Source organism: Mastigoproctus giganteus, chromosome 1 (genome assembly GCF_048544385.1).
Source record: "Mastigoproctus giganteus isolate SK-2022 chromosome 1, ASM4854438v1, whole genome shotgun sequence".
Classification (NCBI taxonomy): Eukaryota; Metazoa; Arthropoda; class Arachnida; order Uropygi; family Thelyphonidae; genus Mastigoproctus; species Mastigoproctus giganteus.
Window position 1 is genome coordinate 137,752,790 of NC_143575.1, and position 26,432 is coordinate 137,779,221.

Sequence of the window (26,432 nt, forward strand, 5' to 3'; positions counted from 1 at the left end):
CATATGCAGTACTTTGCATTTATCAATGTTAAACTTCAGTTGCCACTTATCAGCCCATCTGCCCCCAACTTTTCCAGCAGCATACTGTCATTACTGTTATTAACAATCTTCCCAACCTTTGTATCATCTGCAAACTTTGCCATTAAGCTTGATATACCTTCATCAATATTATTGACAAATATACAAAACAACAATGGGGCCAACACCGAACCCTGAAAGACACTGCTAATAACATTAGTCCATAAAGAGCAGTATCCATTGATTACCACTCTCTGTCTTCTCCCACTCAACCATCCTTTTATCCATTGTACTTAATGCCATACTGCTCCAATTTCTACAGTAGTCTTCCATGTGCAACAGTATCAAAAGCTTTCCTGAAATCCAAGTACATGCAATCCCCTCATAACACGGTTTCACTCTAACATGATTGATAAATTGCGGCAATCCCCACACAACGTGGTACTTATATAACATGGTTTTGCTCTAACACAGTTAGAGAATTTCTGTAAACCTCACATAACAGGATATTTTTGTGTGGGAAAAACCCTGCTATTATGTTGAATGTTATTTTTCAACATTTCACTCTTTTTTGAATCCCCGCTGTTGACTCGCTAGTCAAAACAAAAATTTATTCAGAAATCCCTGTATTTTATTTGTTGGGAAATCCCCATGTTACGTTCTGTGCTATTGAACTTGTGGCAAAATCTAAATTTCAAAGTTTTATTACTATTGGATAGTACACCAGGCCATCCAAAAAATTTAAGTCATCCAAACGTTGAAGTTATGTTCCTACCACCACAGTTGTACTAGGTTAATACAACTTGTTTCCTTCAGCTGTTAGATCAAGGCACATCTTTTATCCACCTTTAAAACTCATTCCCTCAGAAAATCATTACAATGGATTTTGGAAAAAAATTATTCCAAATCTTTTGAAGTAATGGAAACTTCTTAATTGTGGACTGTATCAGAATCATAGCTTTATTGCTGAAAGAAGTAAAACCGTCAACTTTAAATGCGTGTGGAAAAATGTATGGCCACTGACTCCTTATCAGAGTCAGTTCATTCAGCAAATATGATCGAACGGGCAGAAAACAGAATCGGTGCAATAGTATAACTTGCTATGTCGGTAGGAGGGGAAGATTTTGATGATATTACTAACTACTGAAGCCCTTGTGGGTAGCATAGTTGAAAGAATCGCCCTCCTCCTCCTCCCCACACCGGCTGGAAAATATTCGAGTTCAAATCCCCTCAATGAAGGGAGGAATTTTTTAATCCCGGAAACTCGGGTTTTTCGTCCAGCAAAACAGAAAATCAACCTCAGGACACACGATATATACAGAGTGACATGGCCTTAGTCGTCGATGCTTCTAAAAAAATTAAAAAATATATCATTACTGAAGACATTCAAGAATTACTGGTAGAAAAAGAAGCCGGCGTACTGATTTTTTAAAGAGAGCAGAAGATACACAAAATCTGTAATGGTGTATTTTTATTAGTTTTGGAATATAATCCCCCTTCTTGTACTTTTTCTTAGTCCCATATAACACGGTTTTGCAAAACACGACATTTTACAGGAACCTAATAACCTGAAATCTAATAATTTTTATATCATATAAATTTTTATATGATATAAAAATTATTTTTTGCATCCAGTTCCTTTGTGACCACATCATAGTATCCAATTAAATTGGTCAGACAACGCTTCCCCTTTATTTAGACATGCTGTGTCTAAATTATTACTGCTGTCTTGTCTAGATGATCCTGCAATGCTTCTTTAACCAGTGACTCCATTATTTTGCCTGGATCAGAAATTAAACTAACAGGTCTGTAATTACTCTTGTCATCCTTTGTGAATTGGAGATACATTTGCACATCTCCAGTCTGTGGGGACTTCCCCTGAGTCCAAGGATGCTCTCATAATTATGGCAGTGTTTGCTTACTTCCTTTGCCACCTCCTGTAATATAACTGGATAGATCCCATCCACCTCAGGTGCCTTTCTTATGTTTAACTTCAACAATTGCTCCTCCACTTTTCTCTCAGTTATTACAAAATTATTTAACTCCCTGTTGGAATTTGATAAACATCTGACCCTCTCCTCCTTGAATGACTCCTCATGTGTGAATGTAGATGCAAAATATTCATTTAGTTTGGCAGCTATTTAAAAGAAACTGAAGTTATTGGTTAACAGAGCCAAAGACAGCCTACTTTGATATGTTTGGTGAATTAACAGAGATGCTGAATGAAATTAAAGATACAAACAATGAAGAATTTCATTTTCCAGAACTTCAATTGATTGTTATCCATCATTTGAATATACTTAGTGATAAGTCTGATTACTATTTTCTTTCAAAGATCCAAAAGGAGGGGTTTTTTTTTTTTTTTTTTTATTAGAGCCGTTTAGTGATATCAAAGGAATAACTTTACCCTAGAAGAAGAGTTACCAGCTGATCTTTCCTCAGACTGTGTATTATAAATGTTAACGAGTGAATTGTTCTTTTAAAATTTTGGATTAACACCTACAATGAATTTCCAGAGCTAGGTGAAAATGTACTGAAGGTCCTTCTTTTCATCAACACATCTATGTGAAAGTAGTTTTTCTGCAGTTACTAAAAAAAAAAAAAAAAACCCAGCAACGTACGTACATAGGAAAAACAAAAAGAAAGCTGTGAAATCATTCGGACATAACTTCAATTTAAGACACTCTCACTATCCAAACTGTGTCCAGAAATAGATGAACTCTCAAGCATGCAGGCTGGCTCAATTATCCCATTAAATAGATATATTATTAATGAATACACTATGTAAAGATTTTTTTTTAAAAAAATCAAATTAAAATTTTATAATGAATCATATTACTTTTTTATTGCTCTGTATTCTAATATTATTTATTCATGTTTTTTGGTAAGGTTACCTAACGTTTTTGAATTTTCATTTATTTTTTTATTTTTTTTAAAAGTAATAACTGCAATTTTGGATTTTCCTTTCATTATTTCTGTTTGGTGGACTATATGTTATTTTACCTGGTTTGTAATACTGTAGTATATTTTCTGTTGTTCGTTTATCTGTTATTAAACTCATAGGACTTGCTAAAATGTTTTATTTATATAATCATTTAATCAAGGCACTAACTATCAAGTCATTCAAACTTTGCCAGATGAATAAAAAGATTCTTTAAATGAACAAATACACAACCAATATATTCTTTTCCAAATACATGTATTACTATTTTTTGTTTTATAAAAGTACTCACTTGAGATGCTGTGCTTTGGAATAAACTTTTACAAAATTTATTAAAAGGTATTGTTTGTATAAATATGAATAAGATCTTATTTAGTTCATTTTCCACATCATTTTTTATGCTAATACAGTGTACATAAAGAATTATAAAACTTTATATGATGTAACTTACTTCCTTACTGCTTTCATGTCATTAAGGTGAAATTAAAATTAGAAAGAATAAAAGCATTAAAAACTTATTGAAATCCCACAGAGGAAATTGCACTTTTCTCTATCATTCATCATGGAGAATTGCTCCATGCTTAAAAGAATACTGTTGAACCAAGAATTCAAACAGCAAACTTTCATAAAAAACATCATCAGTTGGTTCGTGACTGGTGAAGGAAGGAGGAGTGTTGTGTATATACAGGTCTTAATTTGGTCAACATTGAGGAAAAGTTATATGTAGTTTAGCATTAAGAACTGAAAACTGTGTTTTAACTAGAAGATAATTTAACTAATATTATGGCTGAGTTAATTGGATGTGTTGGCTAAGTTCAGTTTTGTGGTATTGAGTATTTAGACTGGCTTGGTGATAATATGCTCTACTATTGGATATGTTAGAGGCACCATATTAATGGTAGTACTATCTATATAATGGGTTACATTCTTGTTGACATGGGATTAAATAATGTTGTTAGTATCTTGAATATTGTATTTAAAAGTGTCTTTGTAATTATTAAGAACTGTTCATCGTATTATTTTTTAAGTTGCCTGGCAAGTTAGCATAGTAAGATAGAACTATTTTTGTATTGCAGGAGGACCCTTTAATCTATTTTTTTTTTTTTTTTTACTTTTTGTATTGTGTCTTGAATATTGGGATATTTCCTCTTTTGAAAAAACTCAAACAAGACAATAGTATAAATTTTTAAACTTAAATGATCAATCTATAGAAAAAAGATGCATACAGGGAAATTTTTGCATTTTTATTCACATCACCCATACAGTGTAAAAAGATCAATTTTATATACACAGATTCATATTGCAATAATAAAGATCACTTATAAACAGAGTTACGATATAACTAATGCCTTTTCATTTACAGCTGACACCAAGTAATAGTATTAGTAGTAGCAAATGGTATAAGAATGCATGCTTTAGACAGTATCAGCCAAAAATAGTATTGTCATCCTTTCTAACAATTTGTCTAGTTCTTCCTTCAATTTATTCAAACTACCAACCTCTACAACACAAGTTGGGAGTTTGTCCAAACAACAACCACCTGCTAATTGAAGACAAATTTCTGCAAGTCTATCCTGCAACCATTCTTCCCCAGTTTGAATTTATGCCCCCTCGTGTGTAGTGTGAGCAAGAGGATGGACTCCATCAGCACTGAGCTTAAAACACCTCAATCAGATCTCTTCACAGTTGCCTAGTCTTCAGGTGCTGCAGTTTGCAGAACTAAAGCATTTCTTGGTAAGAGTACCCTTTTGTTCCTCTTACTAATCTCACTACTATTCTCTTCATCCATTCCAACAGGTCCGTGTCCTTCCTAAAATGAGACCTCTACGCCTGGCCATTGTCTCATATGATGGGATAATCACCTCCTTATCCCTGCTGGCAAAATTCCTCTATATCAGTCACAAAACCTCATGAGCTGTCCTGTCTGCACTGCTCAGCAAACTTCATTCCTGATTGCAGAATTACCCCCAAATCTTTTTTCATTTTCCACTGCCGACTGGGCTAGCCGGGTGGGTAAAGTGCCTACCTGGCAACCCAAAGGTCGTGGGTTCGAATCCCGCCTCGGGCTTGGATCAAAGTACTGCAAAAACCTTGGGAGGTGCATTATGGCCACAGAAGCCGATGCGCCAACAACTAAAAAAAAAAAATAAATAAATAATTTTCCATTACACTGAGTATGGTGCCAGACAGTTAGACTGGGATCCCTGCTCTCCATATGAGTTACCTTGCATTTGTCAATATTAAACTTCAATTGTCACTTCTCAGCTGTCTAGATCTTGTTAGTAGCATACCCTGATTGCTGTGAGTTACCACAATTCCAACCATCATACATCTCTAAACTTAGACATTAAGCTTCATGCCTTCACCAATATCATTAATAAATATAGAAAAACAAACAATGGGCCCAGCATTCAACTACTAATAACATTAGTTCAAGGAGAGCAGTGCCCATTGATAACCACTCTGTCTTCTTCCACTCAACCATCACTTTATTCATAGCAGTAACTTGCCCCTAATGTCATGCTGTTCCAATTTATATAGCAGTCTTTTATTTGCAAAAGTATTTATTTGCTTTTCTGAAATCTAGGTAAAATATCAAAATTATTTGTGTCTTAGTATCCAAGTAAATTTGTAAGAAAAGGTTGCCCCTTAACAAATCCATGCTGTGACTGCAGTATAGCTGCATTCCTATCTAGATGATCCTGGATTACTTATTAAACTAGTGATTCTATTATTGTCCATGGAAAAGAAGCCAAGTTAACAGCTCTATAATGACTCTTGTCACTTTGATCACTATTTGTGAATTGGGGATACATTTGCACATCTCCAGCCACAGGAACCTCCCGAATCCAGGAGGTTTCCTTAACATGCTTACCTTTTTTGCTGCCTCCTTTAATATAATTGGACATTTTACATTTAGTGATTTCTCTCCCACTTATCACAAAATCATTCAGCTTCCTGTAGAATTAGACACACTTCCAGCATCCCCATGTCTAAAAACATTCCTCATGTGTACATGAAGAATACCTATTCAGTGTATTAGCAACCTGAGATGTATCATCAATAGTTAAACCATTCAGATCTGGTGGGCCAGTTTGATTCTCCCTTCCTTCAATAACCAAGACTAACTGAATATCAGATAGCCTTTGTAGCAATTTGATTTCTGTAATACTTTAATTTAAATTCTTTAATATAGTGTAAATTTGTATAGAATATAGTATAGAATAAATTCTGCATTGCATTCTAATCACTACAACCCAATGGATCTTTTTATGTGCAGCTTCTTAATTCATGAGGATTGCTGCTGATGATCAGATCAAGAGTATTGAATTCTCTTGTAGCCTCTCTAACATTGTGGTGGCGTAGAAAACTATATTCCAATAAATCCCTAAAATTTGCTACTGTGTGAGTGACCAACTCACCAGGTCCAGTCAATATCTGGAAAATTAAAATTCCCCCCATTATAAGTAATTCTGATTTATTGTCCAGCCCTATATACCTCTACAGTTGTTCATTACTCTTCACAATTTTTAGGCTTGTGACATACTCCTCTCATTTTTGTTTTTCCACTACTTATCTCACACTGAACTTAATGCAGTGCAATCTACAACACTGTATTTCTTACTGCACTACATTAAGTGCAATCCCCCCCATGCTCCTTTCTGTACACATTGTACTCCCCGGATTCAAGGTCTGAATCCCTTATATCCATGTGACACGTCTGTGGTATCAACACAATGTTTGCATCTGATGACTTGACCGGTACTTCAAATTCATCAAAATTATTTACTATGCTCTTAGCACTAGTATACCTGCAAATATATATGAACTTAATGCAGTGCAATCTACAACACTGTATTTCTTACTGCACTACATTAAGAGCAATCCCCCCCCCCCATGCTCCTTTCTGTACACATTGTACTCCCCAGATTCAAGGTCTGAATCCTTTATATCCATGTGACACATCTGTGGTATCAACACAATGTTTGCATCTGATGACTTGACCGGTACTTCAAATTCATCAAAATTATTTACTATGCTCTTAGCACTAGTATACCTGCAAATATATGTGCACCTCATGGAAGCTATTCGACTTTTAATACGAACTAAGAAATACATTTCAAGTTATAGGCCTAAATCGTGGCAGAGGAGAAAAGTGCACAAAAGCATAAAAATTATCAGGCAATAGAGAAGTAAATATAAATTAGTCTGTAGTCAAGTCACAAAGGAGGTCAGGCAAGTAAAGGCAGATTAAGGATGTAAAGAAAATGGCAAAGACTTCTTTACTTAAACACTAGAAGGAAGGGGATGAATCAAATTGGTCTACTCAATATTGATGGTTGATGAATCTGCTCAGGTTGCTGACAAAATGAATGAGTATTTTGCATCTACATTCACACATGAGGAATTCTTTAGGGAAGGAGATGTTGTAAGTTTAACAGTGAGCTAAATGATTTTATAATAACTAAGAGGAAAGTGGAAGAGAAATTGTTGAAATTAAACATAAGAAAAGTACCTTGGGTGGATGGTTTCTATCCAATTATATTAAGGAAGGCAGCAAATCCCTAGCCATAATTATAAGAGTATCCTTGGATTCAGTGGAGGTCCCCAAGGACTGGAGATGTGCAAATGTATTCCCAATTCACAAAGGGTGATCAAAGGGCGACACGAGTAATTACAGACCTGTTAGTTTATCTGTTCCAGGGAATATAATGGAATCACTGGTAAAAGAAGTAATGCAGGATCATCTAGACAATGCCATAATTATATTTCAGACAGGCATGGGTTTGTTAAGGGGAAATCTTGTCTGACCAATTTGATTGGATACTGCAATGTGGTCACAAAGGAACCATATACTTCAATTTCAGGAAAGCTTTTGATACTGTTGCACATAAAAGACTGCTGATCAAATTGAAGCAGTGTGGCATTAAGGGCAAGTTGCTGATATGGATAAAGGGATGGTTTAGTAGGAGAAGACAGCGAGTGGTATGAATAGACATTGCTCTTTGTGGACTAATGTTATTAGTTCAGTCCACCTGTGTTCGGCCCATTGTTGTTTTCTATATTTATCAATGATATTGATAAATATCAGGCTTAATATCCAAGTTTGCAGATGATACCAAGGTTGACAGGTGGTTAATGACAGTATGCTACTGCAACAGGATCTATAAAAGTTAGGCGGATTGGCTGAGAAATGCCAACTGGAGTTTAACATTGATAAATGTAAAGTACTGCATATGGGTAACAGTAATCCCAAAGTAACATATCAATTGTGTGGTACTACACTCAGCATACTAGAAAATAAAAAAGACCTGGTGGTAAGTTATGAAGTTCACTGGGCAATGCAGACAGGCTGCCAGACCTGCTCATGGGATTTTATCAATGATATACAAGAATTTTGCTAGAAGGGATAAGGAGATGATTATCCCATGGTATAAGGCAATGGTCAGGCTACATCTTAAGTTCTGCATACAGGTGTGGAGGCCTAATTTTAGAAAGGATGTGGAGCTGCTGGAACGAGTACAGAGAATGATAACAAGATCAGTGAGCAGAACAGAGGGGTACTGAAACCAAGAAAGGCTTCGGTTCTGCAAATTGCAGTATCTAGAGGTGATGTGGTTGATTGCCTAAATAAATTCAAGGAAGAATTAGTATTTTTTTTTCTTCTTTATTTGCCACTGCTAATGTTATTTTTTGATTGGATGTATGCATGTTTAGTTCAGGTTCTGCAGAACGCTGAACCAATCAAATGAAGTAGCCAACCAAATACTTTAACTAATTTATTTTCTTCATTCAGTAATAAATGGACTGGAAAATCTATTTTTTTCAGGTGAAGCTTAGTCTCATTTGGACAGTTACATGAACAGCTAGAATAACTGAAGATAGTACATTGAAAATCCATGCACTCACAAAAGGTTGCTATGTCATCTCACATTGAAGAATTTTTAAGGTAGTCTTCTTTAAAGACTAGGATGTACCAGGGCATTACAAAAATAAGAGAAAGCAATTACATATACTGCTTGCCCAGCATTCTTTAATGACCACCTTATTTTATTGAATTCATAGCTCCTCTGGCTACCACTAAAACTTCACATCTGTGGTATGTACTCAATATTAAGACTTAAACAAATTGTGCACATACTATGAAGTGAAGCAAAACAATGAGAACTGCATTTCTGAATGAAGTTCTCACTGTTTTTCAGTTCTCCATGTGCATAAGCAAGGCATGTTTGATGCAGTGATAGGGCTGGTAATAGTTTAAATTAATTTATTTTTATTAATATTTATTAATCTTAAATTAAATATCTACATTTATTTTTAATAAAATTGTCTTATAAAGTTACAACATAGTGTTATCTGTATAGAGAAACTTAAGGCCTGACTTAGTGAAGTGGTTAGGCACTTTAATGTATGGGCATATGTGTTTGAGTGAACTGACTCAAGCCCACATGACTGCTAAATATGGTTAACAATTGTATTCATTGTTGAAATGAGTTGTTCAACTCCTCTATTCTAGTGATCATGCTGGAGTGTAAACAAAACAGAAGGGAACAAAAAATAAATAATCGGCCAAACCTGCATTACAAATAAGTAAAGTAGGTTTAACCATTTTAAAGAAAAATCCTTATATAATTTTTATTCTATAATTTATTAATTATTTTGCTGTTTTATTTTGATATAGGAAGTCCTGGAAGCTGTTTACGAAGGTTTAGTACAATGCCATTTTTGTTCTGCAATCTGAATAATGTATGCAACTTAGCCTCCAGAAATGACTACAGTTATTGGCTTAGTACACCTGAACCAATGCCAATGTCTATGACACCTGTTGTAGGAAGAGATATAGAGAAATACATCAGTCGATGTGTTGTTTGTGAAACCTCTACCCTGGTAAGTACAATATACAACATCTTGGAAAAATTAAATAAACACGGCCCATTTACTTTTATTACTATCATTTCATTCTATCAGAGTACTGCACAAAGCTCTATTTCTTCATTTGGTATATACAGAAAAACTTGCAAAAGTGGATAATTGGACAAATTAGATAACCTAGTATAATTCAATTAAATTAAAACACTAACTTCATGTCTTAAAAGCAGAAATTTGTTGACTCTTATAATGTTGGGAACCTTACATTCAGAACATTCAATATACAGTGAGGTCCATAAGTAAGGAAACATGTTTGTCAATAAATAACACTGTTTAATTAATGCTAACACAACAGAAAGGGCATACGTAAAAAAAAAAATTACATCTATTCAATATTGTTGCCTTTTTGGTATCTACAAAACTGTATGCTTTTTGGACCTCGCATAGCAAAGCACAGTTCCTCAGAGATGTTCTCAACTTCTCTAACCATTGACTGTTGAAGCTCCAGCAGAAACCTGTGCTTATTACTAAATATATTGTCCCTTAAGACTCTCCAACAAAAAGTAATCACAGGGTATTACAGACAGGGAGTGTGGTGGCCATTCAACACTGCCATCTGAATCATCAACCTGGGAACTTTTTGCATGGCGAGCCATGCTCCATCCTGCATAAAAAAGCAAGCGTGAAAATTTATTCTACACTATGTTGATGGAAAATGATTTTGCCTTTTAGCAGTCTCAGGCAGCTTTCTCCTGCCACGGTTCCTTCAAAGAATAAAGATTAGAATTGTGAACACCTCCTGTCAAAGTTCCAACCCAGACAGTAGAGTCAAGAGTGTTTAAACCCTTGTCAAAGAATAAATGGAGGTTGTTAACACAGTTTAAAATGTGGCATCATCAGTCCACAAAACATTGTCAATGATATGGGGGTTTGCAACACTCATGGAAAAACCTTTTGGCAACATGGGATGATTAACTTTGTATTTAAGTTCCTTTATGATTATATTAAGCTTGATTTTAGTTCCAAACTTTGCTTTCTTTGAGACTTCTCAAATCCTCTCTTACATTTTCCACCAGATTTTGGTAGATCGCGCCACATCAAACTTCTTCACATTTGCTTAATGGTCTTTATGTCTGAAAAACTTTTTGAACTGGCATTTCAACTTCTGCAGCATTTTTTATATTTTGCATGCCAATTTACAATTTCAGTCCTCACCTTCATTGTGAGGCTCAGGCTACTTTTCCTACGTTCAAATTATTCTGAAACAAAAAAAAATAATAATAAATAACTATTTTTTAAATAACTTATACATATTTACATCAGCAGTTATTCAAGGTAGATTCCATACTTATCAACCACTAACTAAACTAATTGCTTATTTAGAGATATTTTTGACTCCACATCTGCTATCAAATCTGAAAAGTAAAAAGAAAACTTAAGTTTAGCTTTTAATATGATCTAATCATTAATTAAATTCATTATTATTCAGGTACTAAAATATTAATTTATGAATAATTTGAAGACAAGCACTCTAAAAAAAATCCTTAAAAACAATCATGTAATGAAAATAATTCAAGAAAAACTGGTACAGTCAGGTCTGCTATAACATGCATTTTAGCTACACAAATTTGCTCTAATGCAACTGATATATTAGAAAACAATGCAATTTTTGTGTTGGCTCATGCACGATTTCATCTGCAAGTAACACCAGGTGAATGCAAAACCTGGCAACAAGCTGAACGTGGTGACCTGCACAGAAATATATAAAACACAGCTATACATTGGATGAGATTTTCAATTTTGATGAAACAGGGCTATAATGGAAACGTATGCCTTCAGGGACCTACATCTCTAAGGCAGAAGCAAATGCCTCAGGATTTAGGGCTTAAAAAGATCACTTAACTGTGATGTTTGCCAGCAATGCCATGGAGATGAAGTTAAAACCATTAGTGGTTTATCACTCTGCCAACCTGTGAGCTCTAAAAGGAATTGTGAAATCCAGCCTTGGTGTTCACTATATGTCTAGCAAGAAAGGTTGGATGAATGGGCAAATCTCCACTGATATTTTAGTTGAAGATTACCATGACGTGTTCAAGAATTATTGCAGGAAGAAGAACTTAGATTTTAAAATTCTTATATTTCTTGATAATGCTATCAGTCATCTTTTACCTCCGAACACAACCTCTCTACTACAGCCCACTTGACCAGAGTGTGATAGCAGTGTTTAAGGTTTACTATTTGAGGAGAATATATAAGATGTTAATTGCTGTTACTGAAGGTGACAAGACGCGAAGTTTGGAAGAGATTTAACATCAAAGTTACCATTGGAATGATGTAACAAAAAGACTGCTTGCATCATATGAGGCAGAAACTTATCCCTCATTTAATTCGTGATTTTGAAGGCTTTGAACCTTCAGAGCAACTAAAACAAATCAAAGCAAGTTGTGTTGTTGTAGAAAATGAGGATGTAGAAGAGCTTCTAAAGTCTCAACAATGAGGATCTATCTACTGAAGACTTGCAACAACTTGTTGCAGCCAGCCAAGTGGAAAGTCAAGATGAGGACAATGACGAAGTCCAGCAGGCTGCCCCATGAGAACTTAAAACATCAGTTATTAGCTGCTTTAAGTGGGATTGAAAAACATCTGCAGTGGATTGAAGCTAATGATTATAATGCTTAACATAGTAGGATAGAGCATCATAGCATTCGGACAGCTCCTATAGAAAAGAGGCAGGAAAAGCAACAAAAGCTAAATAGCTATTTTAATCCAATGCAGAAGAAAGAAAAGCAGGACAGTGAGTCAACCCTTCCACATTGGTTGTAAGAACATTTCGTCCTAAGAATGATAACCCTCCTCCTACATCTTCGCCATAACTCACCAGTTACAACCCTTCACCATACCCACTTCCAACAAACTTCATATCTTGTCAAGATAAAGTGCTATATTTACTATAATATTTATCTTAAATTATAAGAGGGAACCTCATACCTTTTTAGCAGGACTGTAATTCTCTCAACACTCAATCGTGGATGATTATATTTTAATATGAACCTACCCCACGTGCATAGTCATAAACAAATCAAATTAAAATAGCTATTAATTAAAATCATCATGCCTTCAATTCTCATATCACACCAAGCAAATCGGAAAGAGTCACGGAAAGACGACGGCTACCAACCCCCAAAAAACAAACCACCATCGCATGCTACCATGAGAATTGAAAAACAATTGTCGCAAAAAAAAAATCACGAAACAAATAAATATCCATTAATTCACACACAATTTAAATTTTAAAACCGTTTTATAACTTATTTTAAGAGACCAACTTATTTGGTTTATTACCATCTTCACAAGAAGTACAAAATGATTCGCAAATGATATCCCCCTTATATAAAACAGGGGGGGGGATATCATTCTTGTTCCTGCTAGGATTGTCACTTTCAGCACTCTCACCCTACCATCATCTGTTAAAGCAGGCTACCTCCATTGCCGTGTCCATCCTTACATCCCGAACCCATTCAGGTGCTATAATTGCCAAAAATACGGAACACTCCCAAACTGCATGTCAAGGTGAGGCAATGTGTCCAAATTGTGGATCGAAAGAGCACAATCAAACTGAATGCAATACTACCACTTCTCTTTGCCCAATCTTTAAGGGTAATCACCCGGCTTTCTACAAAATATGCGAACTATGGAAGCAAGGGGGAAGAATATCTAGAAATATAAAGCATCATATTCAGAGGCCAGAAGGCAAATACTGAAAACAGATCCAAAAAGTACATATGCAACGGCTGCTAAACAATTCCAGTCAATAGGTATACGAACAGATGTTACTGTTTCCCCAAATGTCTATCGCTAATTGGCACACTCCATGCTCTCTGCCCCCAAACAGTGCAACAAAAAACTGAACATGCCTGTAATATTCCAATTACATTCCAGCCAATGTACCCCCAACAGCAAAACCAAAAGTGACAGAAACCATAGTACTGAAACCACCAAATTCAACCAGAATGGATATTGTTCAGCACAATGATTTAGATGATGGCATATTAGAACTTCATGTGACTGATGAGATGGAAGTAACACGTCCCTACTTTCCAAAGAAAGTCAAAGCAAATTTGGATTGATGCAAACAAGTCACAACTAAAAAGTAGTCAGAAACAAAAACAACCAACAAAACTGCTTAATGGAAAGAATCCTTCAATGTAATTTTAGAGGCTTTCGCAGTATAAAAGACGATTTCCATGATCTCATCCACTGATATGATCCAGCAGGCATATCCCTCCAAGAAACTTATTTAAATTCTCAACACTCAATCGCAGTTTTGATAAGAAACAACCATAAAAAATTGTACTTTCTTTAGACGGGATAGAAGTATTGACTCGCCAGCCCATGGACGAGTGGCGGTTCTGATAAGAAACAATGTACCATCCAAACATATTGCTCCTCAGGCTCCTTTTGAAGTGGTAGCAGTGCGTGTTGAACTTGGCATCACATTTACAATAGCACCTATATATATTCCTCCTAATTTCTCATTCTCTTCAGAGACCTATAAAATCTAATAGAACAGCTACCTTCTCCTTTCTGCTTACTTAGAGACTTTAATGCTCATCATTCGATGTGGGGATCTGACACAATTGACAAGAGAGGCAAGTTAATAGAATCCTTTCTTGATTCTTATCAACTTACCCTTTTGAACACTGGTGAACCTATGTATATTCATTTTTTGACAGGATTCACGAGTGCAATAGACCTGTCAATCTGTTCTCCCTCTGTATATAGTTTTATGGAGTGGTCTGTTCTTGAAAATCCACTGAACAGTGATTACCTGCTAATTCTCTGCAAGCTGCAAACATGGGCAAACTCGCCTTCACTACATCGCTCCACTGGGAAATTTTGTAGAGCACACTGGAATGAATATGTATCTTCAAGAAAATTAATACTCAAACACCAGCCAAGTAATTAAATATTTAATAAAATAAAATAAGATGATAGTTGAAAGATGAAAGAATAAGTTTATTTCTTTTAGTACTTATTGTAATAGTCCAGTAAACTGGACTATTACAATAAGTACTAAAATAAATAAAATCGGTTAAAACAGTTAAAAACCAACAAATAGAGAATACTGACGATGTTCCTGGTGAGTCACATGAGTGCCATGGGCCTGTTACTTAAGGATGTGTCATTGTAGCAACAGTACACTGTTGAGAAAGGAGACAGCTGTCTCCGAAAGCTCAAAAGGCGAATGAGTTCTGGGAACGCAAGTGGCTCAAGAGCTTGCGAATCAGTTCATCTGGTCATACTATTAACAGGGACAGGGGTGTGTGATTACATCCCCTTTTTGAGGCGATTGTCCTCAGACGCGATGATCGGTTCCACATGGCATGCTCCCGGGTCATTTCCGACTCCGGTGCGCAAATAGAGAATACTGACAATGTTCCTGGTGAGTCACATGAGTGCCATGGGCCTGTTACTTAAGGATGTGTCATTGTAGCAACAGTACACTGTTGAGAAAGGAGACAGCTGTCTCCGAAAGCTTAAAATTCAAAAACAAAATAATAAAATAATACAAAAAAATAATAATAATAATAAAAAAAAACATTTTTCCAGTATTTTAACATTGTTGGTTTTTAGCTGTTTTAACCGATTTTATTTCTTTTAGTACTTATTGTAATAGTTCAGTTTACTGTATCATTTTATTTTATTAAATATTTAATTACTTGGCTGGTGTTTGAGTATTAATTTTCTTGAATATGGAATTTCCCATCCCCATAGGCCTATTTGAGGATGAATATGTATCTCATGTCCAGTTAGATGATAAAATAATCTCATCCCAACCCATAGACAATGTCACAGAACATGTAACTAATCAAATTTTACAAGCTGCTACCACTGCAATACCAAAATCTTTACCAGGGAAATGGAAATGCAATAATTACTGGTGGAATCAAGTTTGTGCACATGCCAAACAGGACAAAAACTAGTAACCTAATTAACTTCCACCAAATAAGGAGAAAAGCAAAGAAAGATGCCTGGATTAGTTATTTTCCTCAAGTATAAACAAGGACCAGGAGAATAACAAATGCTTTAGCGGAATCATTTGCTAGTCTATCAGCAATAGCCACCTTCAACACAACTTTTCAATGAAATAAAAAACTGCAGAGCAGCATAAGATTAATTTTTTCACGATAGTTTCACACCCATACAACCAGCCATTCACATTAACAGAACTTTTAGGGGTGCTCAATAAAACATCCAATAGTGCTGCTAATCCAGATGGGATCTACTATATAATGTTAAAACAACTGAACAACAGAGCAAAAAGAACATTGTTAACTTATTACAACTGAATATTCTTAGAAAATGCTTATCCAATCTCCTGGTGTCGCTCAATAGTTCTAACCTTCCCAAAGCCCGGAAAGGATTGTACCTTTCCATATAACTATAGGCCAATTTCACTGACTAGTTGTTTAGGCAAAGTCCTGGATAAAATGGTTCACAGGTGGTTAATGTAGTTCCTGGAAACTAACAACTTGTTAAATAGTAATCAGTACAGGTTTCAAAAGAACCGTTCCACGTTAGACATAATGATAAAAGCAGAGGCAAATATATATAATTCCTTCATAAGGGGACAACATCTGGTCATGATTAAACTTGATATTGAGAAAGTCTGCAATACCACTTGGCAATATGGTGTACTTAGAGATCTTCATTCTTTCAGTTTGAGAGGTCATCTACATGAATAATTTATCCAAAACATTTGAGCAAGAGAAAGGTTCCATTCTCAGTCCAACATTAACCGCAATAAGAATTACAAACACGACAAGGGATGTACCAAATACAGTAGAATCGTACATGTTTGCTGATGACCTCATTATCTCTACTCATTCCCACACTAGAAACATCAAACATTGAAAGGCAACGTCAAACTGCCATAGCCAAAATAGAATCACGGGCATCACTATTCCCTAGCAGAAAAGAAGTCCACTGCTATTCATTTTTGTAAAAAATGCAAACAACATCCGAATCCAGAAATATTTTTAAAAAACAGCCTGATTCCTGTCACTAACAATTTGTCTGTTGGGGTTACATTTAGATAATGAACTTAATTTTGCTTCCCACCTAGTATACCTTCGGAATACTTGTCTTAAAAAACTGAATATCCTAAGAGCTGTCTCTGCTGTGTCCTGGGGTGCTGACGACAGAAGCTCTCTCCTACATCTCTATAGAGCTTTAATAAGATCACGATTGGATTATGGAGCACCTGTCTATGACTCTACTAGGAAAAGTTCTCTATTACATCTGAATACCATCCAGCATAGTGCCCCCTCGACGTGGGCACCTGTACGTGGTGAGGGGACCTCCCAGTGACGCTGCTGGACTTCCAGACTAGCATCACTGGGATCCAACGCTCACAGCCCAGGTTCCAGGCTTACATCAATGGAATCCGGCATGTTTGCCGTGCGCTGCGACCCGTGGAAATTCGGAAAGGGGGATCCTGGTGGTTGAGGGGCCCAGCTTCAATACACCACTTTGGCCCCTGCTTCGACAAGACAACATTACGCTTGATCCGGCTAGGATCAATCGGCTAGTAGGCTCGCCTGCAAAGGTCAACCGTGTCAATGCCATGCCCCTACCCTCATGGTCCGAGGGACAGGATTCAGGCTGGCGGCGGTGCGGGTATGGTGTCTGGGTAGCCCTGGCGTCCCACTCCCAAGCGCATTTATTGCTGCCGGGTAGTGGGCATCCCTTTGGGCTCCGTGGTGGGTGGGGAGCCCGGGCACTGAACCACTTCAAAACTTCATGAATCCTGATAAATATATTTCTTCAGGGGCCCCGACCCGGTCCCTATCTGAAAACAGAGACGGAGAGGCAGATAGCATTATTGCTACAAAGAGGCAGCGAACCTAACTACCATCAGGGCCTGTCCCAAGGTTCTTAATTATGCACTACGAATGAAACACCGATTGGTAAAATGTCACCCTTTTTTATACAAAAAGGGTTGGATGGGTTAGCAGGTTCACTCAAGTCAGTTAAGAGGCTCCATTCTGGGGACCTCTTGATTGAAACAAAAAATGACAGGCAGTCTGAACATCTATTCCGAGTAACATCAATCGGAGGAATACCCGTAACAGTGACACCACACAGAACACTCAATTCATCGAGAGGTGTCATTTCGGAGTGGGACCTTCTAGACGTAACCGAGGAGGAAATCTGCTCCGAATTAAAAGCACAGGGAGTTACAGCCGTGAAGAGAATTATTGCGCAAAGGGATGGAAAAATTGTTAAAACCAGGAGCGTTATCCTGACTTTTAACTCTCCTAAACCTCCTGACGAGATTAAAGCTGGATACATCAATTGTTCAGTGCGTCCATATGTTCTGAACCCTTTACGGTGTTTTAAATGCCAGAAGTATGGACATTCTCAAATGGCCTGCCGTGGAGTCCTTGCATGCGCTCGATGCGGTGCAAAGGACCACGAAACAACAGCATGTTCAGCCGCAAAACCCACCTGTATTAACTGTGAAGGCGAACACCCGGCCTACTCACGAGCATGCCAGAGGTGGAAAGAAGAAAAAGAAATTCAACGGCTGAAGGCAGAGCTAAACATATCATACCAGCAGGCAAGGAAATTGGTGAAACCCCCGAATATCAACAGACCTACCTACGCCCAGAAGGTAGCAGGGAGATGTTCCGTCGGAACTCAGACGGACATGACCATTCCTCCAAAGGAGTCTTTCACTCCCATTGCGCATTATCTCTTAAGTTCTCAAAAACCTGCACAGAAGGACCAATCAGCTGCCATTCCTATATCGGTACCTCCTAATGCTCCACAAGTAACAAAGGTAATTATGAAAGAAAAGAATAAGAAAGGGGAAGTCTCCCCTACTACCCAAGAAAACATGAATGTCCAGCAGAAGGAGGTACCCGAAGATTCAGTCTTGGAACTCTTTACGGAGGAAGAAATGGACACAGGACAGCGTCCATTCTTTTCCAAAAAAGATAAACCCTCAGCACCTCGGAAGCCGCCTGATGGACCCACCAAGCCAAAATAATGGCTAAATTCCTACAATGGAATTGTCGTGGATTCAGCGAAATATTGATGACATCAAGGCCCTCCTGCAAAAGCACGAACCAGTTTGCTTTTGCTTGCAGGAGACATATCTAAAGGCAAATGATGATCCCACCATGCACAACATCACAATTTTTCGAAAGGATAGAATTGCGGATGGGTCTGTACATGGGGAAGTGGCTATCCTTGTGGGTAACCAGACCCCAGTGCAGCCCTTGCTAATTACAACTAGCATAGAAGCTGTTGCAATTCGCCTTACGGTGGGATTTTTATTAACCGTCTGCTCTATCTATTTGCCACCTGGGACTGACATCTCCCAGGAAGACCTTGATGATCTTCTAACGCAGTTGTCTCCCCCTTTCTTGGGGGATTTTAATGGACATTACACCCTGTGGGGTAGTGCTAACATCAATGGAAGGGGATGAGTCATAGAGCTATGCTAAATGACAATGACCTTTCCCTCCTAAATACTGGAACAAATACCTTCTTCCACATGCCTACCCGTACTTTTTCTGCCATTGATCTCTCTATCTGCTCCCCTTCTCTACTCCCTTCACTCACTTGGGAAGTGGAGGAGAATCCATACGGAAGTGATCACTTCCCTGTGATAACTTCATTACAAAGTGGGAGACCATGTCTTCCCTTCAGGTTACCACGGTGGAAGATTGATCAGGCTGACTGGACTGCCTTCCAACATCAGGTAAATTTTGATCTTAGCACAGTCAGTCAAGAGCCTATCAATGATGTAGTTATGTACATCACAGAAATTATTGTCCAAGCAGCTGCGAATGCTGTTCCAAAAACATCTGCCCGGTTTCCACCATTTCCGAAACCTTGGTGGAATTCACAATGCACAGCAGCAAAAAAGGCTCAAAACAAAGCGTGGGGGATATTCCGCCGATATCCTACCACGACCAACCTTATAGCCTTTAAACGTGCACGAGCCAAAGCACGATATATCGGCCGTCAGAGTCAAAAGGAATTGTGGATCCGTTTTACATCATCTATTAACCAGTCTACCAAGTCTAAGGTAGTCTGGGATAAAATCCGGAAAATGAAGGGAAAATATACATCCCACCCTTCTTCAATCCTAGATTATAATGGATGTGCTATTGCAGATCCAACTGCAATAGCCATTTCTGGGGGAAACATTCTCCAACATCTCTGCAACACCTTCGTATTCCCCAGAGTTCCTGGTCCTGAAATATAAAATCGAAAAACAGGCACTTAACTTTAAATCTAAGAGCATTTATCCCTACAACGGGGATTTCACTTTTCAGGAACTGAAAAGAGCCCTCGCTCTTTCCAAAGCAAGTGCTGTTGGACCAGATGGCATCCATTATGAAATGATTAAGCATCTTTCACCAAAATCTATGGATTATCTGCTCTTTCTATATAACAGAATCTTTATTGAAGGGCAGTTTCCGGATTTCTGGTGCAAGGCAATTGTTCTTGCCTTCCCTAAGCCAGGAAAGGATCCAAAAGTCACTACCAATTATCGTCCTATTGCTCTGACTAGCTGTGTGTGCAAAATCCTGGAGAGAATGGTTAATTCTCGTTTAATATGGTACTTAGAATCAAATGACCTTCTCTCCAACATCCAGTGCGGCTTCTGAAGGAAACGGTCCACTTTGGACCATCTTATTAGACTGGAAACATCCATCCGGGATGCTTTCCTAAAACGCAAACACTTGGTGTCAGTGTTCTTTGACATGGAGAAAGCATATGACACAACTTGGAGATTTGGCATTTTAAAAGATTTACATAGCCTAGGACTTAGAGGGTGTCTCCCCTTTTTTATTCAAAACTTTTTAGCCAATCGATCTTTCCAAGTTCGTGTGGGATCCTCACTCTCTCGTTCCTTCAGCCAAGAGGAGGGTGTACCACAAGGATCAGTATTAAGTGTCACACTTTTCGCCATCAAAATAAATTCAATCACAGAACAACTACCTCCAACTATAAACAGTGCCCTCTATGTTGATGATTTTAGCATTTTTTGTCAGTCATGCAACATGAGGGTTATTGAAAGGCAACTGCAGAAAGCCATCGATAGTCTGAATTCCTGAGCACTTGCTAATGGCTTCAGGTTCTCGCCGGAGAAGACCGTTTGCGTACACTTTTGTCGTAAGCGTAATCTTCATCCTGAACCCGAATTAAGGCTCGGACAATATGCTATTCCAGTAGCAGAGAACATAAAATTCTTGGGACTCATATTCGATAAAAAACTGACCTTTCTGGATCATATCCGTCAACTCCGCACAAAGTGCACACGTGGGCTTAATATTCTCCGCTCGCTCTCCTCTACATCTTGGGAAGCAGACCGATATATCCTTCTTCGGCTTTACCATGCACTTGTGCAATTCAAACTAGATTATGGGTCCCAGGTATATTCCTCAGCCAGAGACAGTGTCCTGCGATGGCTGGACCCCGTCCATCATCAGGCCCTACGTATTGCTACTGGAGCATATCACACATCTCCTGTCCAGAGCTTATACGTTGAAGCAAACGAACCATCGTTATCGCTTCGACGTAAGCAGTTGTCTTTAAAGTATGCTTTAAAACTGAAATCCCTGCCAGACAATTCTACGTGGCTATTCGTTTTTGAGCCACGATGGGAAAATTTATACAATACCCGTAAGACTGCCAATCGTCCTTTTGGTATTCGTCTCCAAGAGCTACTCAAAGAACTTAATATCAAGGTAGACAAGGTTGCCCAAACACCAAAGCAACCCTTTCCACCCTGGCATGTGACTTATCTCTTAGAAATTGGGGAAAGTCAGACACTCCATCTGTCTACCTGCAGCTTCATTCAGCACACCGAACTGAATATTCCGACTTCGCGCCAGTCTACACAGACGGTTCGAAGTCGGACTCATATGTGGGATCTGCTGCTGTCTTTACAGACAGCTCTATATTGGAGCAGATTCCCTCTGAATGCAGCATATTTACTGCAGAGCTGCACGCTATAGAGTTAGCCTTGGATCACATTAGTGAATGCCAATACCAACGGTTCATTTTATATTCCGACTCGCTCAGTATGTTACAGGCTTTAATATCTGTGAGATATAATCCTCATCCAGTTCTGTCTAGTATTCAGCAGAAGATTCACTTTCTTCGTGGATGTGAATATGATATCCGCTTCTGTTGGATTTCCAGCCACATTGGGATTAGGGGAAATGATTTGGCTGACGCCGCAGCCAAATCAGCAATTCCCAATAATAACCGCTGCCTGTCAGTCCCCTATACAGACTACAGGCAAATAATACACCAAAAGATATATTCCCAATGGCAGGACTTGTGGAATAGACAGACTGGGAATAAACTATATTGTATAAAGCCTGTAATTGAACCGTGGCAGTCTAGTCTGCGCAGGAATCATAAGGAGGAAGTTGTTCTTGCCCAGACCCGCATAGGACACAGTCATTTAACTCATTCGTTTTTGCTGAGGGCTGATGACCCTCCTATGTGTGTGTGTGTGTCCTGTGGCACAATTTTAACGATTAGACACCTTTTAATTGACTGTCCAGATTTTAGCAATATCCGTTTTACTGCTTTTAACCATCTGACTGAGCCGTATACACTGTCAGGTTTTATCCGACAATGACAACGTGTCTGCTGTTTTAGCTATTTTAAATCAATAAAAGTTTTTAATTGTATTTAATTTATGTTATTGTTACGTCTTTATTGATTTATTTTTTATATCTTTGTTATTATATATCTGGACATGGTGGCCTTACCAATTAGGTCACAGAGAATTTAAATTTTTAAATATTACCTAGTCTTGGCGCATTATAGCCTTAGTTGCTAATGCGCCAAAAAAATCCAAACAAGCAAACAGCATAGTGCCCTTATGATAGCTTTTGGAGCTGTCAGAACACCTCCAGTTCACAGCCTGTATATTGAGGCAAATGAACCCCCTCTGCATCTCAGGAGAAAAATTATATTGTTTAATTATGCAGCAAAGATTGAAAGTGCTGAAGCCCACCCAGCTGGCAGTATCTGTTTGATCCTCAACACACCCTGCTATATCACAATAAAACTGTCCCCACAGGGATTCGACTGCAAGAACTCGTGATCAGTTGGAAAATTAACTTTCAGAATATATTCCAAGACCTTGCTACTCCTGAACCTTCCTGGACTGAATTCATGCCTCTCTGCAACAATTTCTTTTTAAGATGGGGAAAATCTAAATCTAAAAGATCTTTGTAATAAAAATGAAGTGGTTACACCTGAATTTTGCTTTTTAGCATTTTCCCATGAATAGGTGCACTATAGCCACAACAGCTTATGCACCATTAAACCCCTATAACACACACACACACACACACACCTTTCTATTACTAAAAAAGGGAAGTAGGAGGCAGACAGACATGGTTAAACATGTTAAACTCAACATTACTGCCATCTATAAGCACATACAAACATTACAGTTTGCAGTAAATCAGTCATATCTACTTCCTTAAACTGTAATAAGTTATACATGTTATGAATAAAAATTGACTGCAAATAGGTGCTTTGCATTCATTCTGGTGGTCATATTGGAAATGAAGTATCTGTTAGAGTGATGTCAGTGTGAACTATGTTCGGTTAGTATAGTTTCAATTTGCTACTCCCATCACAGACTGAGTTTAAATAGAAGTATGGCTATCAGAGAATCAATTAAGTATTCTACGTGTTATGTTCTCACTTGTATAAAATTTTTCAGCATGTGAACTTGAAACAAGTGATTCTCCAACAACACATTTACTATGATTTTTCTGCTAGATATAAAATTTTATATACAGGGCGATTCAAAAATTCATTACTCAGTAGCTAGGTATGAACATGTAGTCAAAATCAATTTGTAAAGAAACTATCACAGTTATTTCTATAATATTACAAATGCTCAATATACACCCCTCTTGTTACATGGCCATGTTATTCCTGTAGTCTAATTCATCCCAAACCCTTTGCAGCATATCACCATCAATGGTTGAAATGGCAGTCATGATACATTCCCTCATTTTCTTAAGACTGCGAGGAATAGATGGTAAAAACACAAGGTTCTTGACTTATCCCAAGAAGTTGCATGGTGGGATAACTTGGGAGGCCACTATTCCGGAGGCAGGCCAATGTTTTGAACAGAATGCCCAATCCAGTGCCATGGAAGATATTCATTAAGGAACCTCCAAACTATGCAATGGAAGTGAGGCAGAGCCCCATCCTGCTGGAAAAAGAAGTTGTCAGCATGCCTAGATATGTGATCCCTGTCACTGTGTTCTCAGCAAAAATAATGGACTGAAGACCCATGTGAGTGATATGGCACAAGAGACATTAACTTTTGGCAAATTTATTACATGTTCAATTACAACATGTTGGTTTCCAGTGCCCCATATGTAGACGTTATGGCGATTCACTTTTCAGCTTAAATGAAATGTAGCCTCATCACTGAACATGAGGCAACTTACAAAGTCATCTTTGTTATTCCATGTGACTCTGAAAACTTCAGAAGTTGTATCATTTTGCCTTATCTGCCTCTGTCAGGGCTTGCAGCAAGGTTTCATCTTCAGCTGCATATGAAGTATGTGCTCAAATGGCCTAAATAAAAATATCATCTGCATCTTTTCAACATTTATATCAATGAGCATACTGCCATCTTAATGTCTAGTTACCCACATTACCTTAGTAATGTGGGCAACTAGACATTAAAATGCTCAATATACACCCCCTCTTGTCACATGGCACTAGACATTAGTTAATGAATTAGTAACTTTTTAAAAAAAAATTCCGGTAGGGTGGGTTTATTATGGCTTGCTTAAATCAAGCCAAGAACTGTAAAGAATTGAACATCAAAATTTGTTTTAAAGATCATTGAGTAAGTAGGAAAAGGAAGTTGACTGTGAAAGTAATGATACTCCAATAATAAATCCAGAAGAAAATTTGTGAATTGGTAACTTTTTGTTAATAATCAGCTCTGCAATAGTGTCCTTTGAAAAACATTTTAAATCATACCAAGAACATAATCAACTTTTTGGTTATGTTCTTGGTATGTACCAATGTTAACAGATAAAATTTTTTCGACAAAGTCAGTATGTTCAGAAATGCTGTTTCGACTAACATAACATGTTTGGAAATATTACAGTACATATATATTAGTAAAATAATAAGGGGTTTACACTAATATTACTAATTTTACTAATATTATTATCAACGTAGAACATATTGAGTGTACAGCTCTGACTCATACTATCTAAGTACATATATATAAAAAATTTAACAAATTATACCCAAATGTCACCATGCCTTAAGGTTGATTTAAACAAGCCCCATTACAACAGCATCAAATGAAAGATCCCATTCCAAGCTAAAAATAGTTAAAAGTTATTTAAGGGCGCCAATTTCCCAGGAAAGACTAACTTCACTATCAGTTATTTCCGTTAAAATAACGTAGCAAAAAAAATGGTTATGACCACATCGTTAATTACATTGCAGCCAAAAGGGCTAGAAATATTTTGTAATTATCTAAACAATGTTTGTGTGCAATAATTTCTTCAATAATATATAAATGTGTGATTATTGGTTCCTATTATTATTTATTCATGGTCCTAATAAATAATCCAGTTTTGAGATGACTGCAATTGTTAAACAATCTTGATGATTAATGTATTAAATATTATTCACATTTAAAATTTTTATTCAGTATAATATAAAATTTAATTATTTAAATTAAAAGGTGCATCAAGCAGATGCACCTTTTCTGCTTGTACCATTGGTAAATGTTACAATCAGGTGGAGGTTTGTTGTATCATACACAAAATGAATGTTCTGCAGTTGCAGAACCAAGTTTAGCAAACTCCAACACACACAAAATGCTTTCTCCTGTTGTGTCAACATGATGAACACTGAGGTGTCCCTGGTGATGATGGAAATATGTACAACTTTAAAGCAGTGAAATTTGGAAGAAAATTGAGAAATGTAAGGGTAACTCTACAATTTGGTGCATACTACGTGTTCATATATAACCTAGTTACTCAGTAGTAAATTTCTGAAAGTGTTCAATTATTTTTGAACCACCTTTATATAAGAAAAGTACAAAGAAAATTAAAACTGAAATTGCTGTTTTGATCTTGTAGAGTCTGAAAAAGTGTGTGGGTCTGTGTACACACACATTTTTAAGGAGATTTGTATATCTCCTTAAAAACCAATATTAAATATAATTTGAATCATTAAATCCATTCATTATTTTTTTATTAGGTTATAGCTATTCACAGTCAAACCATGGAAATCCCAGAATGTCCAGAAGGCTGGGATGGACTATGGATAGGATACAGCTTTATGATGGTGAGTTTCCTTAAAATGTTATCCATATTCTACAAAAATCCTCTCACTGCATAAACCAGAATTTTGCTAATAACTTGTAAATGTACAAAGTGACATCTAGCCAGAGTTGTATTTGTAATCAAATACTGTAACTTGTCCTCTACAACAGATTCAATGGCTTATTTCAGTGCACTTTCTTTTAGCATGCTATATACAAAAAGCGCTTAGATCA

The 26,432-nt window shown here is 37.2% G+C and overlaps 2 protein-coding genes across 2 annotated transcripts in view; one reads left to right on the forward strand and one right to left on the reverse strand.

The window, feature by feature from the left end:
- The window catches only part of LOC150091155 (uncharacterized), a 1,391,089-nt gene that overhangs the window by 1,346,998 nt on the left and 17,659 nt on the right, over positions 1 to 26,432 (forward strand). Inside the window, exons 39-40 of the mRNA XM_090374518.1 lie at positions 9,642 to 9,847; positions 26,135 to 26,221. Of these exons, the coding sequence (XP_090230644.1) occupies positions 9,642 to 9,847; positions 26,135 to 26,221 (293 nt within the window). The remainder of the gene's footprint in view (positions 1 to 9,641; positions 9,848 to 26,134; positions 26,222 to 26,432) is intronic.
- Positions 11,132 to 26,432, reverse strand: part of Tcs4 (Threonyl-carbamoyl synthesis 4) — a 344,103-nt gene continuing 328,802 nt past the window's right edge. The window contains exon 10 of the transcript XR_016546994.1: positions 11,132 to 11,244. The gene's annotated coding sequence lies outside the window, so the exon portion shown is untranslated. The remainder of the gene's footprint in view (positions 11,245 to 26,432) is intronic.